The sequence below is a fragment of the Tinamus guttatus genome, unplaced genomic scaffold, assembly GCF_059628265.1.
Source record: "Tinamus guttatus ecotype Peru unplaced genomic scaffold, ASM5962826v1 Tinamus_guttatus_pri_ptg000444l, whole genome shotgun sequence".
Taxonomy (NCBI): Eukaryota; Metazoa; Chordata; class Aves; order Tinamiformes; family Tinamidae; genus Tinamus; species Tinamus guttatus.
Window position 1 is genome coordinate 211,451 of NW_028288978.1, and position 21,091 is coordinate 232,541.

Genomic DNA, 21,091 nt, shown 5'->3' on the forward strand with positions numbered 1-21,091 from the left:
TTGTGATAGTCCTGAGTATGAAGCCAAGCACTCACTTACTCATCAAACCTCAAAAATCCTGTATAAAAGTGCCTGTCACTCTATAACTAACCCCAGACATTCAGTAGTGAAGCAAAAGCTAATATCCTACAGTAATTGGGAAATATAATTGAAGATGTCACCGATGTCCTAGCCATGGCCTTAGCAATAGTTGGGCCTTTATTAAGAGATAATGCCGAGAGGATCCTAGGAAATAGTCATTGCCTGATGTCACACAGAAAGGCAGAAAAAAAAAAGGACCCTGACACCACTGACTCTGGGGAGAGGAATCTATCTGAATGCAAACCTGATATTCAGTGAGTTTCTTCATAAACAAATGAGCAGAGCCAGAAGAGGTTTTTCAATATCAAAAAATAACAGTGGATTCTTCCCAGTATCTTGCTACTTTCTGTGACAATTGTCTGATGCTTCAAAAGAAAGCAATCCAGCCTTCTCCAATTCCCCCAAAGCCAAATTATGCACTGAGGGAAAATGTAAATGTCCCTGTCTCCTGCAGGTAAACAGCTGGCAGGATTAAAGTATTTAAAATACAGTGCAAAAAGCACATATGGAAATCCAATAGTCTCTCAAGCCTTTGCTACAGACACAAGAATTTAACAGACAAAGATACAAACCCCAAGTTTTAATTTTCAACAACAGGATCCCTTCCATCCTGCCATTAAATCCCACTTACAAACTTGAGAGTTGCCAGCAGGAAAAATTCAATTCCTTGCAGCCTTTGTGTTTTGAAAGCAACTCCAGAATGGCTCATTCCTGAAATACAGGTTATTTTTCTATCCAGTTTTCAGACTGATTGGATAGGCTCTACACTTACACTTTACACTTTTTCAACCAGCTCTCCCTTTCTGGTAGCTGCATTCCAAATAAAAAGCCTAATCAGATTCCTTTTCAACCTTTAAGTACTAAACCAAACTCTTAATTCTTCTCTCATACAACAGGTTTGTCACTTCCCACATCATTCTAGTAGCCATTGCTGTGAATGTTAAATTGTTGTTTTGGTAACATAGTAAGAAATGCATATATTCCAATCAACGCTTTGCATACTGTACACCTTCAGCGCAGTAAAAATCTCACTGCAGACTATGGTTGTCTTCAATATTACTGAGACTGGCTGGTCTATTAGACAGCCACAGGACTAGCACTGCCAACTTGTGCAGACCCGGTTTTAGCCTCTTGGCATTTTCTTTCTTATGGCAAGAGTCTTCCCTATGGCTTTGTCTTCAGGCAATGGTAGACGATTGCATCTGTAAAACATATTTTGTTTGTGGGCTGTACATAAAGGATGAGCCACTTCCTATGATTTCAGCATGAAGACAAAAACGGAAGGCTTACTGGAAGGTATCTATTCCGCCAGCTTCCTTTGATTCATAAATCTGGTCCAATGCAAAGCCAAGAAATTTACTCGGGACAGGGATAGGAATCAACATCCAAGAACATGGGTTTCTTGTCATGAGAGCTGATGGTGCTTTGTAGAAGGAGGAACTGTGCTTCTGCCTGGAAGGGAAGTTAACACAAACCGGTATTGTAGAGTGCAAGTGTGAAAAAAACCCCTGTATTTTAGAGTGCAAGCATGAAGCATCACAGCCAAATAATTTTCTCAGAAGCAGAAATTTTTAAAAGTTAGCACTGACTTACAAATCTCATTTGGGGTGGAAAAGAGCCTGGGATATTGAATGGATGAACTGATGATTTTCAGGTAAGCATCGGAAAAATAATATTTTCTGTTGTGTTTTATTTGTTTTCACAGAAGCAAATTCGAAATCATCAACAAACAAATTGTAATCAGTCATAAAATTGATTAGGACACTAGTTTTTAACTGCTTTATGATGCAAAAATTCTTCAGGTTTTAGCACATCTGTTTTGAAACATGAGAGTTTTCTTTGGACCTAGATTGTACTAAGCACTAAGATAGGAAGCTAACTTTTCAACAGAGAAAAATTTGGTTGAACTTTGAAGTCCTGAGGAAGGATTACTGTTCCCAGAAAGCTTCTCTTGTTTTGGTACTTAAAAAAAAAAAAAGAAGTCTGTCATCAGTTGGTCTGAAAATGTTATCACCTCTGCAAACTTTGTCTTATTTATAAACATTGAAGTAATGAGGAAAAGAGTCAGCTGAATACAGTCAACAAATAACAAATGGGAGCTGTTTTCTTATCAGAATGACAGTGCCCATGATGGTGATTGTACTACTAGTATTTACCTTCCATTTGCAACACAGCTTGCTAATTTGATGATTATTTGGTTATAGTGACAAACAAGATGATAGATGAAGGAGAAAGGGAAGTTATTCATCAAGACTGCAGACTGCAATGTGGCACTGGCTAGTGTCTATCAGGATCACAACTGTTGAAACAAATGCTGATTTGCTAAGCCCAAATTGCTGAGGGAAGGCAATGTGTTAGAATATTCTTTTGATAGATTTACTATTCTTAGAACTAAAAGGAATACCAAAACTAAGTCTGTAGAATTGGATGAAATTTGTATTAACAACTCAAATCATAAAATCGTTTTTGTAATGCATCAAGATTCTAGCTTTCTCAACAACAGTAATTTCTTCTAAAAGAAACAAAAAATGTAAGCAAAGTTGATTTCATCAATTTTCATCAGATTTTAAGCAAAGCTCATTTTTGTCCAGGTGCCACACTTAGTATTAGTTTTAAGTTGAAATTCCAAAGCTTTGTAAAAAAAAAAAAAAAACTGTGAATTTGCTAGTTCTTAAAAACTGAGAAAATGGGTGAACAGGTTGGTGTGTAGCATGGAGCCATTTTATTTAGAAAAATTGCCTTACATATTTCAGGGTCAAGTCCTTCTCATTGCAATGCAATGACGAGGTAACTTGTACAATGGGAGATGCCAGATGATTAACACATATTCTAGTTTGCAGTTGGGAAGGGCAGAGGCAACTGTGCAGATTACTCAGGCGGACTCGAGAAGTTCCATTCTGTTTCGACATAAAAAGTACAGATAAATCAGAGCATATTACCAACACTACTTTTTTTTTTTTTTTTGGATGCTTAGTCAAAAATTATGTCACAAAATGAAGTGTTTGTTTAACTGAGTTGTAAGATAGTAAACTTTGTTTTGTTATGTTGACACTGGACACTGAAAAAACAATGAAAAATAAATGCACAATGAAACATATATATATGCAAACTCAACTTACCTTTTCTGTCTGAAATGCAGAGTTTTTTTTGTTGCAACAAAGGAAGAGGAAACTCTTCCTCTCCTTTTTGGGTCCTAGGCAGTTAAATACATTTCATGCCTTTATGCATTTCATAAAAGGTTAAAAAGATAGCACTGTTGGCTCCGTGAGTCCATGATAAACACGTCAGAAGCAACGGTTTAATACTGTAAAATGAGCACATTCTGGGAATGCCTTCTCCACTGCAGGAAGCAAGGAGAGGAAGGGCCTGTCCTTTCAGCCCACTTGGGAAAGCCAGTGTAGATCTCCATACCCCGACATTCACAAGTCTACGATAACTTTTCTATTGAATCCCCTGCCACAGCACAGCATCGTTGCAATGAAAATCTTGTCACGGTTCCTGGTGAAAAAAAATCTCAAAAATTAATCAACTTACTAATAAAAAACTTCACAACTGCTTGTATTTTTGGGGCTAACTTTCTGTGAGTCACAATTAAAGCCGGTATATCCACAGTGAGGAAGGTGGCCAATATTCAGGAGACAAAATATTTAAATCTTTTTGTTGTAGCTTTGTTGGGGGAGTTGTATGTCATGCTCCAGAAATAAATAAATAAATAAATAAAGGCTTCTATAGATATGACTCAGGTCTACCATTTGAGCTAATAATATACTATTACATTACTATTGTACATTGTGATTTAAAAAAAAAATCTGCATCAATCACTGAAACTTTTGCTATGTGTGTATGATATGAATCCTGTGTGAGTTTCTTGAATACATGACGTCTCCCCACTCTAGAGATGTGGGCATGGATAATTCCATTTTTACTGAGAGGGTAGTGTCAATATCCTCTTCTGTTGGAAAATGTCTAACGTGAAAATTGAGCTTTTGTCATAGCTCCTGGCCTTTATAATGCAATATATAGCAGTTGCACTGAAACCCCAGAGGCTTTAGCTTTGAGTTGTCTTTCTTTTATTACTTTGCAAGAGCTCTCTTTTAAAAGCGGGGGAAGGAGGGGTTAAAAATGTAAACATAAAACAGAGAGGTCAATGATACCTACATAGGAACATCAATTTTCAAAACTAGTCTTCAGTTTCATCTCCCAACTTCAGACAGCTGCCAGACTGTGCTGGTTTTCATATATCTTCATCATTCACAGGTCTTGTTTAGATGACTGTTACTGTGGAATAATAGAAAATGTAACCTTCTTTCTAAGAAAGACAGGGAAAAAAAGATTCATATAAAGCCTGCAAAATATCATTTTTTTTAAAGGAATTACCAGAGATAAGTGGACTGGAGCTAAGAATTCTAAACAGCCCCAAGAAAAAGAACAATATATGTAAAATCGCATGTGTTTTCAAAACATAAGAATTAAAAGGATGTTAAGCTGAGTGTAAGGTTGGACAGAATTAGAAGTCCATAAGAAGCTCTACCTCACTTTGATGCTTCTTTTGTCTGCTTGTCTTCTGTAGCTTGAAACAATCCATGATTGTAAAGAAAATTAAGACTATTTGAATAGGCCATGAGGTTTGTGAAGATAAAACAAACACACCCCCCATCTCCAATTGAAGCCTCACTGGGAATCAAAGCTGTCTCATGTGAAGTACTTAGGAATGCCAAATCTGTTTGCAAGTCAATTTAGATTTTTTCCAGTCAAATTATACTCCGTTGCCCCTTTACCCAGAATTCAGTCAAGGCTACTACGCAAGCAGAGATAAGAGCTCTGCTCTAGTTATTTATAATGATGCTTTATACCACCCAGACAAATGTATTCTAACTTTCATCAGTATTTCAGAGTTATAGGGGAGTCTTTCAGAGGAATAATCTGAATAATTTTGTTTCTTGCTAGGGCAGACTCGTGATTTTTACTTTTTCTATTTGCTATTGGGGTTGAACATGCTTTGTCAAGTGTCTTCAGTTTTGCTTACATGACATTATGTGTATATGAACATCAGGAGGCAGACTTCCTTTGAGCTTTTCCACACAAAAAGAAATGTTCTTGGAACACAGTGATCTAAGAATCACTGCACAAACAAGACAATCCTCCATGTAAATAAACACTAACAGTGTCACAGTTGCCTGCAAAAATTTACTTATGTTTTCTTGATAATGGTAACAGAAACATTGTTGAGTTTATTAAATAGATGGATTAGATGTTAAACATAGCATCATTTTCACTACTTACGTTTAAATGCAAGCCAATCTGGCCTAGGGAATGATTGCTGATAATCATCGAGTACATCAGTCATTTTTACTTCATTTTAACATTTTAAATTCACGCTATCAGAAAAATACTGCTTATAGAACTGCTAATCTTGTGAAGGGTGATGAGCAGAAGTTAGGAGTAAACACTACACGATAATAGAGAGTAGAGCAATAAAGCTCTTTCCAGATGATGTTATGTTTGTGCCTCTAGAAAAAAAATAATGCAAGCTTCAAAAGACCATTTGGGTAAAAGCAACAACTTTTTCATAGATAGTAACTTCTGAATAAATAGACAGGGTTTCTTACTTCTGCTTCTCTGAACTGTGCTGTAAATAGAAAGATTAAAGAATAAAGAAGTGAAAGAGAAGGAAAGTAAAACAGAAGGGGGAGTGTTATGAGTTTTTTCATGACCCTTGGAATTTCTAGTTGTTTGTCATTATACAAGACTGAACCCTATCCAAGAAGATAAACTGATGGAAATGGAACATATTACACTTGAGGAAAATGAGCTTTTTCAAAGACAGCAGCCACTTCTGAGCACTAGCACTTGTGGAAGATGATGTCAAAGCCTCAAACTGCCTCTTTATTTTTTTTTTATTAAGTGGTTGAATAATAAGTTGGAGAAAAACTTGGTTCCAAAATTAATTATATATATGGTTATGTGTATAGGATTACTTGGAAGAACCATTGACTTCTTAAGTCAGAAAGGTTTTACAGCTTAAATTAGCGTGGCCTAGCAAATAAAATGTGCAAAATCCTGTGTTATCTTCTATCTATAAAAAAGATGTTGATAGAGAAATATAACTAAAAATAACAAAGAAAAATAATGAAAGAAAAAGCACTAGTGCTTCGAGTGCTTTGATTATGGTGAAAGATCTAAATGGAAATGTAAACGAGAGCAGGATAGAGCACTTACTTAGCAACACAAAAGTAGTTATCACTATAGAAAGGTGCATGGGCATAGGTGTAACTATAGAAAAGTGCATGGCAAAAGGAGAGCACTGATGCCACAAAGGCTGGGAACTTAACGACTGCCCTGGCCAGGCTCGTGGGAGCAGTCGTGCAGATCAAGGGCCAACAGATACAGAAGCAGATGAAAAAAAGAGAATCAGAAAGGTACCTAGGACAGGGAATCAGAAAATGGAGGAGGAGGAGGTGGGAAAACAAGTTTTGATTTAGAAGGAGGTAATTATTAACAGTTTATTTTTCATTATGACACGGGGAGGGTAAATACTGAAAGGGGTGAGTATAGTGTAGAGCGTGCATGGGAAATGGAACTACAGAAAGAAAGATATTTAGGGAGACATTTTAAGGTCATTCATTTTTGTGCATTGGCAGTAATCCATTGTGGAGAACAGACAGCTACTGTAGTTAGTAAAGATAAATGTCGCTGAATTATAGATGAACATAATGGAAAAAATTCATATCTAGCTGTTGTGTAAAGTCAGGAGTGGGACATACTGGTTGTGTGGGCCTGCTGAATGCCAGGTACGTGGGTGCGCAGGGAGCGTTGGAAAAGGGTGTCCTGTTCAAACGGTCTATTCAGCTCTCACACCAGTACTGTAATGTCATTATTTTTTCCTGTTCCAACCTCTGAGTACGAACCAAAGAATAGCAAACACTAAGCGCGTTGATGACTTGGCATGTCCGTTTTTATGGAAGGAACTGTAAAGGGGAAAGGCTTGCTGCTATGACCTTTATTATGGTAATGGCTCATAGAGGCCCCCAAGATCACACCTGCTAATGAGCCTGGACCATGCCAATTCACCATGCACAGCAGGTAGCAGAATTCCAACCGGTTAGTCAAGAGATCCAAGTTAGCTAGACCTTAAAGCCTTCAGCTCTTCTGGCAGACACGACTTTCATTACCTGACATTCGTTATTTTAATGCATATAGTGCACTTTTCAAGTGGCTGCCGCACGGAGCGGTGCGTCTGGCTCCCGCCGCTGGCACAGCAGCTAAGGGGCACTTCATGGTCTTCTCCTTTCACCCAGTGCAGTTCTGAGCAAAGTCACAGAGATGATGTTGCTGCAACTGCTCGCATGCTGTACAGCTTGCTTTCCAAGTATCCATTTTCCTTTTCCTCTCCCTCTCTTCTCAGCTTTGGCTATTTTTCTTCCACTATTCTCTACCCCACAGAGGATTTATCCTGCATACAGGTTTGATAGGACACACCTGCTTTCCAACCAAGTTGCTCCAGCTGTCACAGTCATTAAACATGTTAATAGCCAATTTGCTGTAGATTGTGCTGTCTGCATACAAAATGAACCAGGTTTGCACAGACTGCCGCTCAAGCGGTATTAGGAGAGTGACCAAGTACAAGGGCAGCTGTAAATTCACTGAACCTACTCAGCCACGGACTGGTGAAGGGCAGGAGTAGGATTAGCTACACAGAGGTAGCCACCAAAGGCAGCCTCCTGCCTATTCTTATAGCCCAAGAAACTATATGTGTGGTGGCACAATTTAACTAGCGGCATCCTCACCTAACTAAGCGATTGAAATCCTATCAATAAACAAATTCCCATTAAAATAATAAAACCCAACAAACAATAAACATATCAAGCATATACCTTTCTTTACACTGGTCCAGGAGCATCACAGAGAGAGAATAACAGAAGATTTGGGGGGTGGACACCTTACATGTGAGTCACTGAGAAGAGAGCTATCAAAGGATCAGGGCACTGTGGTGCTATTTTACGTCCAGTCTGTAGTTTTTCCAGACTTAGGTGAGCTAACATTGAAGGACACTGAAGTCTATGGATGCATAAATTTTTAAAAGAGCAGGTCTCCATCTGTTTATGGATATGCCCAACCAAGGGCAAATTATAGTGATGCTGAATAATCACATGTCTATTCCCTAATCACTAATAGTGAATCCCTAATCACTAATAGTGATTTCAGTTCACTATTAGTTTGCCCTCCCTAAACCACAAGGCTAGATGTGATGGACGCTCTCCCAACACACCTACTAGGTTAGACTGCCAGAAAACCTTGCTGGAGATCGATCATTGCCACCTTTTCCTGGTACTCAGTCATTCTGGGGCTAGATAGTCACCTTAGTGTGACCTGAGAGCACGTGAAGTCTTGGGACACTTGAAATCCTTCTACTTTGGACCTTCTGACCATTTCTACTAGGCTTGAAAATGGGGAAGGGAGTACCCGCATAGAAATCAGACTTACTTTCTTTGCTTTGATTCTCTCTCTGGTTTATGGTAGAAATGAATCCACTGTCCATATGCCTGCTATTGTCAGAAAAGCAAGTGTTGTTTGTAGAGAGAGCAAAATATTAGACTTCTGAGTGAAAAGAACAGAGAAAACTAAACACCCCATTCATATTACTGTGGGGAAAAGTGGTAAGGAGAGAGAAAGCTGTCACATCTGGCTAGGGAAATTCCTTAGGTTCAGCTATTGAAAGCTACAAGACTATCCAAGGGACTATCAATATGTGATTCTTACTTGTATGACTTTCCTGAGATGCTTGCTGTCCTGCTGCAGCCATCCTTATGCTCTTCGGTTTAGTTTCTCAGAGCTGAATTTTGTCCCCACTGTAATTCCCTCCTGCTCAGACACACCTTTCTCAATATCATCCTCAGGCTGCAATCCCTTGGAACTGCAGGAAAGAGGCCTTTTCCTTTCAGCCAGACCGTCCCCTCATGTCAGAGGAGCACAGTCACTTGGCTCCACTTCCAACATATATTAGCACTTAGCCCAGCCATGTGCACGTTGCAATCTGTGCCACTTTCTGGCCACTCAGCCACCCTCTGCTTCTGTGATTCAACCCCTGAAGATTGCTCTCAGCCTGAACACCTCCTCCGTGACAGCTACATGACACGTCCTACAAGTAATTGGAAATACTCCATGGAAGAATCAATTACTCATCTGTGTCATGGTCAAATCCTGAATCTTGTCTGATGCAACCACCTCAACTTTAACCAACAAAAAATAATTCCTAAAATGAAGGACAAAATAACTATCTTCCTCTTCCGGTCTAAGATTATGGGAAGTACACCTCACCCCCAAACCAAGCCAGCCTAGGAGAAATTATCTCATTTTGTGGTTTCTTCATAGAAAGCAAACCTACGACTAATTCCCTCTTCCTTGTACAAATGCTCAAAACACTAGGAAGGAATCTCTGCCCTTCTTCCCCAGCTGCCTCGACATCAGCATCCTGCCAGGAGCAACGTCCGCCCTGGGGCAGATCCAGCCCTACTTGCCCCTGCACCCGCTGGGGATAACACAAGGGTTGCTCCAAGTCAGAATCCAGCGCCACAGGGGTTAATGGAGAGGGGGTGTGCTGAGGAGGAGAGGGTTAGCAGAAAGAAAATAGCCCGACACTCTTCCCAGCTTGTTTGATGGAGATGCGACCTGGCAGCATTGAAAAGCTTCAAGATTAATGGAGAAAAGGCGGAATCTGACAGCTTTTCCGCTGGTTTCACTCCTCCTGGGTGGGCCGATTGCTCTTGAATGTCACTTGCTACTTAATCTTGTGTATCTGAAACAGACTGACGTGTTTGGGGAGCCCCGCTTGCTCTGTATAGACATCAATTGGGAAGGCAGATAAAAGGAAACTGCATTGAATTACTCTCTTATGCCTTTTATAGAGCACTTTCTGACTACAAAATAATTAGTAGCCCCATCCAACGAAACCGATCGTGGCTGGGGTACTCTTTAAGCACCAAAAGTGAGGTAAGTATCCCTTACCATCTTCCAGCTGCTTCCCAGAACTACCATGAAACTGAGACGTGTTTTTACTCAAATGGAAACATCCCTAGATAATGTCATTCAGTATCACCTTGCTCTCTGAGATGCTTGCATTGAATTTTTTTCTGACTCTATTGATTTCTGTCTGCTTGCAAGACTAAGATTTGCTGCAGAGTTATATTTTATATACTTTCTCTGCTGAGCAGAAAAACATTTATGTACTCTTTAAAAAGGCAATACATCTCACAGTCAGTGAACATACTGCATTCTCTCATGTAGTAAATAAAGAGGTACACAGGACATTAAAACTTAAGTTTTTCTCCATCTGCAGTGAAAGAAGATGACATTTTATTATTTTTTTTAATTCCAGAATTTCAAGTCCAATAATTACTTACCTTTCACCTGTGTAGTACTGTTTACAGCCACCTGGAAAGAGCATCAAAAACAAAACAAAACAAAAACTCCCCCATAGCACATGATATTTGCTTAATATCCCAGAAGGATTCTAGGGCTTTCTCCCATTCTGTGAATAAAGATTGGTCCAGAGTTATGCAAGTGGAATAACGGAAAGCTGACATGACTTCTCAGTATACAATCAATAACACAAGCAAAGGCCCCGTAGTGTTGGAGCTCAAAGTTAACAGCTGAACTTTTGAAGCATTAGAAACAGGCATGCTTTGCTTCCACTCAAATTAACTTTTGCCTTCTGCTAGAAAATTGCCTCAAATGTTTTAACACTGAGCCAATTTGACACAAGACATGTTGCATCAGGAAGTCTTAAAATCTTTTCTTTTTTAAAAAAGTATATATTCACGACCAAGCTTCAAAGGTTTAATCTGTGTAGCACCAGCTCCTAGTGAGGAAAAGCATCCCAGATCAAACACCAAAACCACCACTGTGTTTCAAAGCCACCTAAAAAACAGATTGTTTAAGGTGACTGCTCCTTCACCAATTCTGTAGACCTATTCAACTGAGAGGGAGAAAAATTTGCTCTGTTCTGTGCAGGTCTCTTACAGCAGCTTTCCTTAGATCTAAGTGGCACTTTACAGGGAGAAAGTGTCATTTTACACAAAGACTTGTAACAAGTTAGGGGAATAGTAGCCACTTCACTGGTTTTATTTTGAACGACTAATTTCTATGCCCTTCTGAGGAAGACAGAAGATATAAACTGAATGATGAATCACTTGAGTGAAAGTGTCACAGAGCTATGTTATTTTACTCATTTTGAATTTTTTTAACAAGGAAATTCTCAGTCACTTTTTTTTTTTTTAATGAGCAGCTGTTATTTTCTGATTGTTTCTGTTTCAGTAAAACTGGGGGGAAATGCACAGTGCACAAGTTGTGCCAGGGTTTAAAAAATCTGCATATTTGTAATAGTTGCTTTACTAATAAATCAGGAAAATTTCCTAAACTCCAACTTTTTCTTGGGTTTTTCTGTTGTGCCTATGACTATGCTTTAATAAATGAATAGCGTAATTACAATTATAGACATCAATAGGTACTAGTAACAGCTTTCTCATAGTTCACATAATTAATTCCACACTTAATCTTTAAGATTGTGATCTTTAAGATCCTTTTATGTATTTCTCAGCATTAATCTTTTGACAAAATACAGAGAAAGGAAAAAAACAAGTCTGGGTAAGACAGTTTATAGTAAATGTATTCCTTTATCAAGCATATGCTCAGTTTATATGGATTCAGGAACGAAACAGGGGACACTAATGAAAAGTAAACTACTAGAACATTTTTACAATATGAAGTATGAAGAAGCAACATGACATCCTAGAAATTAAAGGGTGGGTCCTCACGTATTTTTTTCCCCCCTTTGTCCCTGGAAGGATGTTTATGTTGTTAAAACTATACAGGGTTTTAAAGACCTGTGCTAAATTTTGTTGAAAATTCTTTCTGTTGATGCAGTCCAGCTGAATTTATATCAGACTTGTCAGAATAAATCTTAATCTTTCTTGATTTTGCTTTGTTTGCTAAACTTGCTTGAGGTTTTTAAGAGCAGTGGTCAGATTCTACACATGTGTATTTAACTTCATCTCTGAAATCACTGCGGCTCTTGGCAAAAATAAAAGTGAGAATGTGCACAAGTGCTTACAGGGACCAGATCTTACATGGAAAATGTTCTTAAAGAAGCAGGCAAACTTGAAGTATTGCTGGAGTTTCCACTCTCTTTAAGGATTTGGAATAGGCAATCTCGATTAATTAAAATTATACTTTTTGCCCTGGAGGGAAGAAGAAATGCTGGTATCATATCAATCTTTTATCAGAATAAAAGTAGGAGATGCAGATAAATCTTAGACATCTTTTATAAAATAGGTCTATAGGCTCTCATATTAGGCCACAAAAGAGAACTTCTTATTTGGTGGCTGTCGATGCAACAATTCTTTGATTTGCAGCATAGTTCAAAGCACTTGAGGTCGTGGTTCACTGATGCAACATGCTGCAGTGTTTTCTTCAGGTCCTCATGATCCATGCACAGGGTTCTCTATGGACTAGAGTCAGTTCGCAACTAGCAGCTGTTCCCCTGTGCAGACACATACAACCACATGCCCCAAAACAAAAAACAGAGAGTGACCTTCTCCTTCCACAAGCAGGAAACGCTGCTCTGCTGAATGACGACATAATCACAAACCAAGATGGGTTGGAGGAACAACACTTGTGGCAAGTTATAAGCTCAGACAAAACTAAATCCAAGATGTTTAGACTTCTATATTGCTGTAGGAAAACAGAGACGTTTGAGACTGAGGTGGGCTTCAAAATGGCTCAAAGACAAAAGGCAAGCAGCTGGAACTTGCACTGTCAAAGGGGAGGAAACCCTCACATGCACCTTACAGCTTCTCCACAGCTCAGTGTCCTGGGCAAACACAACATCCCGACACTAGGGGCTTAGTTACTGCCCGGAAAAAAAATGACTTTTTTTTTTTTTTCATTCCCATGCTTCTATTAAGAAATGTTATTTGAAAGCCACCGGTAAAGGTGATTCTAAGCTCACAGGTTGATAAATCTACAGGTAGAACTTCTACCTTCTGCTATTATTCTGAGCTTGAAGCAGCAGAATAGAGCTGACCCCTCGGGATCCCTTCCTGAGGCTTCAATTCCTATCTCATTATGTCATAAGGAAATGAGAAGGAGAGAAAGTAACTGTAGAGCAAGAACTCCTTTTTTTTTTTTTTTTTTGGAATACGAATGATGTACAGTCCTGGGCATAAAGAGCCTATTCATGGCATGGTGCTCTGGAAAGCTAGGATAATGTAATAGTTAATAATAATTTCTTTCTCAGAATTGCTTCATTGCAAGAATTCCACAAGAGAAGAAAAAATGCCTTCCTTTGGCAAAATGGGTCCAAATTTCATGTTACCAACCTCTAGACACACTGACCCTGCGACCATGATGTATCCTTGTTACTTGTGCTGCATCTTCACACAGACTCACTCCTACTTGTATCAACTAAACTATTATAATGTGTTAATTGCTTTCAGAATTTCCAAAGCAGAGTGCTTAACATTCCTCAACCAAAAAAGCAAAAACTCACAAGATTGGAAGGAAAGACAGAGCCCCCTGGCAAGCTGCCAAGGCTGTGGATGTGTTTTGGGGGCAACGTGGCATCACATGGACCCATGCCAACAACAGAGATGTTGGACAGGAGCTGAGGCTGAGGAAGCACCATGTGCCTCCAAGGCACCCAGGTCCCAGGCAGGACATGCACCTCCCAAGCTGTTGGCTTGGCTGACCCAGCTGGATGGGGGAGAAAGCGGCACTAATGCAACATCTCACGTCTTGCAGGCAGAGGCCTGCTAGTCTCCCTGGAGACCTGGCTTCCAGGAACAGAGTGGACATCCTGGAGGTGCCGTGGCTGCAGGAAGGGTAACTGCTACGGCCAGTAGTTACTGCAGAGCTATTAAGATGGAGGACGGACAAGTGTGAGCATTTTGGAGGAGAGAGCGAAACCCTGAGGGCAGGGGTAGCACTTGGCAGGTCTGGAGGCTCTGTGCTACCAGGCAATCCTTACGGTCCTTGAAGCACCAACTGAAATGCAGCTCAGTTCCAGACCTTCACAAGCGCTCTGTGGCACAAAGCACATTGCCACGTACACACGTGCATGGGTGTTAAGAAAAAACATGAAGCGACTGTGTTAGATCTCATCTTTTGTGTAAAGACTTGGGCTGACGGAGAGGATGACCAGTGATTAGTCTAGACAACACTCGTCTTTTTGCACAATTTATCACCACCCCACTCAAGTTAGCCTCAAGGGTGGGATTTTTTTTCCACAGTGCATTCAGTAGACCCAGCTTAAACCCTGGGTCTCCACTCCCATGGGTCGTTCTGGAAGCCTAGCCCAGACCTCCCTTCTCCAGGGAGCCAGGCACGGCTCCCCATGGCACACGGCTCCCCATGGCACACGGCTCCCCATGGCACACGGCTCCCCATGGCACACAGCTCCCCATGGCACACGGTTCCCCATGGCACACAGCTCCCCATGGCACACGGTTCCCCATGGCACACGGCTCCCCATGGCACACAGCTCCCCATGGCACACGGCTCCCCATGGCACACAGCTCCCCATGGCACACGGTTCCCCATGGCACGCGGTTCCCCATGGCACACGGCTCCCCATGGCACACGGTTCCCCATGGCACGCGGCTCCCCATGGCACACAGCTCCCCATGGCACACGGTTCCCCATGGCACACGGCTCCCCATGGCACACAGCTCCCCATGGCACACGGCTCCCCATGGCACACAGCTCCCCATGGCACACGGCTCCCCATGGCACACGGTTCCCCATGGCACACGGTTCCCCATGGCACACGGCTCCCCATGGCACACAGCTCCCCATGGCACACGGCTCCCCATGGCACACGGTTCCCCATGGCACACGGCTCCCCATGGCACACGGTTCCCCATGGCACACGGTTCCCCATGGCACGCGGCTCCCCATGGCACACGGTTCCCCATGGCACACGGTTCCCCATGGCACGCGGCTCCCCATGGCACACGGCTCCCCATGGCACACGGTTCCCCATGGCACGCAGTTCCCCATGGCACACAGCTCCCCATGGCACACAGCTCCCCATGGCACACGGCTCCCCATGGCACACGGCTCCCCATGGCACACGGTTCCCCATGGCACACGGCTCCCCATGGCACACGGCTCCCCATGGCACACGGTTCCCCATGGCACACAGCTCCCCATGGCACACGGTTCCCCATGGCACACGGCTCCCCATGGCACACGGCTCCCCATGGCACACAGCTCCCCATGGCACACGGTTCCCCATGGCACACGGCTCCCCATGGCACACGGTTCCCCATGGCACACGGCTCCCCATGGCACACAGCTCCCCATGGCACGCGGCTCCCCATGGCACACAGCTCCCCATGGCACATGGTTCCCCATGGCACGCGGCTCCCCATGGCACACGGTTCCCCATGGCACACGGTTCCCCATGGCACGCGGCTCCCCATGGCACACAGCTCCCCATGGCACACGGTTCCCCATGGCACGCGGCTCCCCATGGCACACGGCTCCCCATGGCACACGGTTCCCCATGGCACGCAGCTCCCCATGGCACACGGCTCCCCATGGCACACAGCTCCCCATGGCACGCGGCTCCCCATGGCACGCGGCTCCCCATGGCACACGGCTCCCCATGGCACACAGCTCCCCATGGCACGCGGCTCCCCATGGCACACAGCTCCCCATGGCACATGGTTCCCCATGGCACGCGGCTCCCCATGGCACGCGGCTCCCCATGGCACACGGTTCCCCATGGCACACGGTTCCCCATGGCACACAGCTCCCCATGGCACACGGCTCCCCATGGCACACGGCTCCCCATGGCACACAGCTCCCCATGGCACACGGCTCCCCATGGCACACGGCTCCCCATGGCACGCAGTTCCCCATGGCACGCGGCTCCCCATGGCACACAGCTCCCCATGGCACACGGTTCCCCATGGCACACAGCTCCCCATGGCACACGGTTCCCCATGGCACACAGTTCCCCATGGCACACAGCTCCCCATGGCACACGGCTCCCCATGGCACACGGCTCCCCATGGCACACAGCTCCCCATGGCACGCGGCTCCCCATGGCACACAGCTCCCCATGGCACACGGCTCCCCATGGCACATGGTTCCCCATGGCACACAGCTCCCCATGGCACACGGTTCCCCATGGCACGCGGCTCCCCATGGCACACGGTTCCCCATGGCACACGGCTCCCCATGGCACACAGCTCCCCATGGCACACAGCTCCCCATGGCACACGGTTCCCCATGGCACGCGGCTCCCCATGGCACACGGTTCCCCATGGCACACGGCTCCCCATGGCACACGGTTCCCCATGGCACACGGTTCCCCATGGCACACGGTTCCCCATGGCACACAGCTCCCCATGGCACACAGCTCCCCATGGCACACGGTTCCCCATGGCACGCGGCTCCCCATGGCACGCGGCTCCCCATGGCACGCAGTTCCCCATGGCACACAGCTCCCCATGGCACACAGCTCCCCATGGCACACGGCTCCCCATGGCACACGGCTCCCCATGGCACATGGTTCCCCATGGCACACAGCTCCCCATGGCACACGGTTCCCCATGGCACGCGGCTCCCCATGGCACACGGTTCCCCATGGCACACGGCTCCCCATGGCACACAGCTCCCCATGGCACACAGCTCCCCATGGCACACGGTTCCCCATGGCACGCGGCTCCCCATGGCACACGGTTCCCCATGGCACACGGTTCCCCATGGCACACAGCTCCCCATGGCACACGGCTCCCCATGGCACGCGGCTCCCCATGGCACACGGTTCCCCATGGCACGCGGCTCCGCATGGCACACAGTTCCCCATGGCACACGGTTCCCCATGGCACGCGGAGCAGGCTGTGTGTAATCCAATTACCTCCTCCCAGTGGGGAAAGGAGAAGAGGCAAGAGGCAGGTCAGGAGACAGAAAACAAAAGGTTGAGCAACCACCCGCAATGGAACAGGGAATTCCAGGAGGGAGTGCTGAATTTGGTGGCATCCTGATGAAAAAACAAACAAACAAAAAAACTCACGCAGCCACGGCCTTGCTGAGTGCATGGGCTCCATGTCTGGGGGACTGTGATTAAGATTAATTGGGCCGCTTCACCCAAATTAGAGACATTGTTTCAGGTTCCCACTGGAATCAAAGACACGACAATGCACTGTCTTAAACTATCCATTTTGCAAGTTTTCTTCAAGGCTAAGAGGGTTGTTTGTTTGTTTTCCCCTCTGAATGAAATTGTGAATTCCAATGCTATAGGATACGTGGAGGTTTTTTAGTAACTGTTGCTGCATATAGACTAATGCCACTCCTAATGGGTAACTGATGACACAGCGTAACACACTTAATTAGGCTGGCCATTTCACTAAGGCCATCTGCCAGTGAATCACATCTTGCCTAATCTTAAAATTCTTAGCTCATTAACCTGTTTCGCTCTTTATATATACGTGTGTGTGTGTGTGTGTGTGTGTGTGTGTGTGTGTATGCATTAATTATGCCTGTGCATTTGTATAACATTAGATAAAATATGATGATGCATCAGGCCATATTCTAGCAATACAGTGACTCCAGCCACAGAGTTTCTCACGCTGGAGCAGAAATACCACACACTGCAAAGATGTGATGCAGTGAAACCTCCCCCTGCTAGGTCAAGCTTGTTTAATGAGCTTTGCTGCTAACATTGCTACCAGAGGCTTTGTGCCAGATGTTTCCTGCAGACACAGTGAGGCCAGCTTCAATTTCACATGTATGACCTGTCTGATATGACCAAAAGGCTCCGGTCCACATCAAATTATGTGGACGATCCAGGGATGACCCTGTTCTTACTCCAAGGAGCCCTGAGACAAACCACAGCTACTGCTACATATCAGCTGGATCTCAGATGCTCTATGAGAGGAATTCACCTGCCTGTCTTATCCCATAGAAAAAGAGGTCATACTGCTAAGTAATGACTTTCCCAAAGTAGGGAGCAGCATCATGTCAAAGGCTGCACTTCAGCATCAAACTACAAGTGAGGAGCACATTTTTTAATGAGCCTCTCCATACTGTGAAGCACATGCACTGCAGCGCTATCTGGAGCTAGGACAGACCAATGGATTTATGCTCACTGTCTGTTTTTTGACACATCACTGCGTTCCTTGCTCTCGCCTACAAACTTCAGTTACCTGCAGGTACCTACCTCAACTACCTCCCTCTTAACCTGAGTCCAGGGAACATCTGTAGCTCTGCCCTTTGTTACAGTAGCTCTTCCTTCGGGGGTAAAGCAAACACTACTGACTTTTCCCACTCCCTCAATAATCACCAGGTCACTTACCTGAAGGACCTCTTTCCTTATATTTTGTAACATTGTTTCCCCAGTGGACTACATTCATTTTTCTTCACATTTCCTGGTGTTTTACCTTCCAGGAGCATAAGCGAGGCAGTTCTGGACTCCCCACTGATGGGACTGATTCTGCTGGTAATCTGCCAAAGCCTGAACTTTTAGAAGACAGTATAAGTTATGGCTGTATATTCTAGCCTTTAATTAAATCTTACAGCAACGCCTAGAGTTTATTAATTTAAGGTGATTGCCTAAATTTGACCCATATTTTTATCTGTTTTAAAATCATTACGATATCTTAAAGATGTAGCAAGAAGACTCAGTTCCTTCTCTCATACCTTCCCTTCTTCCACCACTGATGCTCACATTTATCCCTCCCACTTTCCTTTGTTTCAGCAGGTCCACAATGACTTTTATAAATAGAGAATTTTTTTTTTTTTTTTACTCCCAGAACAAGTTATTACAGCCAAATTCTAAGTCCCTGGAAAGGTGGTCTGTAATGGCTTTGCTGGCAAAGGCATTACTTTAATTAGTGCTGACAAGATATTAACTCCCTATTACACTTACCTATTTTCTGGCTCAAGCTCTTGGAATGATATCAGGACTCAAAGAATGCAATTTATTTCCTTTCCCGCTTTCCTGAGGTTTCCAATCCAGTTTAGAAGGGCAGCTCCCTGCTACGGAGATGTGGTGTGAGCTCATTGAAGACACTCAGGAGCAGTAGCATGATGCAGAAAGCGCAGATGAACGCTGTGGTAAAACAGAAGAAAACAATAGAAAAAAATCTCATTCTCAGGTATCATAAGCCTGAAATGTGTTGCTGGAAGAAGCGTTTCTCCCTTTGTCTGCCCTTTCTCCATTTTCTCTCTCCATTCCCTTTTCCTTTCTATCCCATAATCTGCCATGCTCAGACTCAGATGATTGTCTCAAACTGTCTCTTTTTTAAGCGTTCCTAGAGTTTTCAGGTGAGGGGAACAGCAGATGCCTGGATTTCACATGCCATTCCTTACCCCAAGCGCTTGGTGCCACCATGTCCTCTGGGCCCTACTGCCTTCAGAAACCTGAGTGAAAGGAAAACTGCTTAAACCTTCGGGCTTCTGCATGCCAGCACATGGCACTAACGGGACACCTCGTTCCCCCTAGGTCAGCTCACCTCTCCTTCTTCTCTTTGCCTTGACCATGGAAAAGGCCAGTTCTTACCTTGTCTGGAGGCCATGGGAGACTGCTGGAGCTTCCTGCGCCTTGGGATCTCACAGGGCTCCTTTGATAAACTCTGGGATAAAAGGCTATTTCGCCCAGATAGAATTGCCTCTACATGTGTGTGTGTGTGTGTGTGTGTGTGTGTGTGTTTATTTTTCTGACTAGTAGAACTAGTCAGGAAGGAAAAATAACATTTTAAATATATTCTTCTCTCCTTTGGTCAGACATACACTATCTTCCAGATGAGCTCCATTATCAAGATTATTCCTGAAAATAGACAAATTGTCTGATAATCACAGCAGAGTTTCTAGGATTTTTAACTGTACAAAACACCTCTCAATTTCCCCCTACAGGACTGTTTCACAGCCTGATCAGAAAGCAGTGCCTGATATTCACACTCTTTTCTTAATTAGTCAGAGATTCAGACAAATAAAATCAATGAGCTGAGCTCTGACAAACTGATTTATTTCCAGGAGCAAGGTCTCACTTTGCAATATCCTTTGAGGGCTGTGCATTTCTATTTCTCCCTGGTCCTATTCGCCAAGCTCCAGACAGAGGTCATATAAAATTAGTCACACGTATAAAAACAGCTACTCTTTTTCTTCGACCCATTATTCTTAATTACCCATACCCCCGAGCCATTCTCTTCCTCCTCGCTATTTACGCCGGTCTCATGTTTTTCTGGCTGTTATCGCCCCTCCGGGCCGTCTCCAGGCTCCGTCCCACAGGAGCGGCTCCCGTATCTCTGCAGCGGGGAGGAGTGGTGAGAACGGCGGGCGCCGTGTGCTCCCTGGCACCGGCGGGACGTCCCTGGCAGATACGCTGGTATCAGAGCGCTCCCCCAGCACCTGGCAGCAAACTGGCCGCCTCTGAGAGCGTTCCCAGGGTGCAGATTCACGGCAGCTGGGAAGGGGCTCAGTCCGCATTGCCAGCTCCCAGTTAGGCAATGTGACAACTGACTGATGCCAATGCCAGCAGCCATGCAACTGCATCCTGAGCCGGGTCAGAGATGTCACCTGGCTGAGCAATACTATGGAAAAGGAAATAGCAGCACTGGTGCAAAGGTGGAGGAGGATGGTAAAGTGCACAGCAACTTCAGTCCGTGTGAACATGTGTGGCCCTATAGGCCCAGCCTCTGCTAAAACCCACTCTGACTGTACTGCTCTCCCCCTCCTGAGGAATGTTTCCTAATGCCAGCCCATAGGGACGGAGCAGACTTCCATTGGGAGAATGGCTCTTCCGCAGTAGGATTCATAATTACTCTTTAACTACATGACAGACTAGCTGGGTAAATACTGAGCACCTGCTGTACAGAAGCCACGGCTCTCTGAGTTGGCGGGTCCACACAGAGGCTAAGCACACAACGTCTTACTAGCATCATTGCTGCAACTATCTGGCAGGACTGAATTTTCCATTGATCCCTTCTTCTTGCCATGCTCCCAT

The 21,091-nt window shown here is 44.2% G+C and overlaps 1 protein-coding gene across 1 annotated transcript; it reads right to left on the reverse strand.

The window, feature by feature from the left end:
• Positions 1-1,367: 1,367 nt before the first annotated feature.
• On the reverse strand, positions 1,368-16,818 carry LOC148593165 (uncharacterized). Its single transcript, XM_088531974.1, has 4 exons — positions 16,520-16,818; positions 16,197-16,303; positions 10,482-10,512; positions 1,368-1,533 (listed from the first exon to the last, which is right to left on the reverse strand). The coding sequence occupies exons 1-4, from the start codon at positions 16,816-16,818 to the stop codon at positions 1,368-1,370; spliced, it is 603 nt and encodes a 200-aa protein (XP_088388100.1).
• Positions 16,819-21,091: the final 4,273 nt, after the last annotated feature.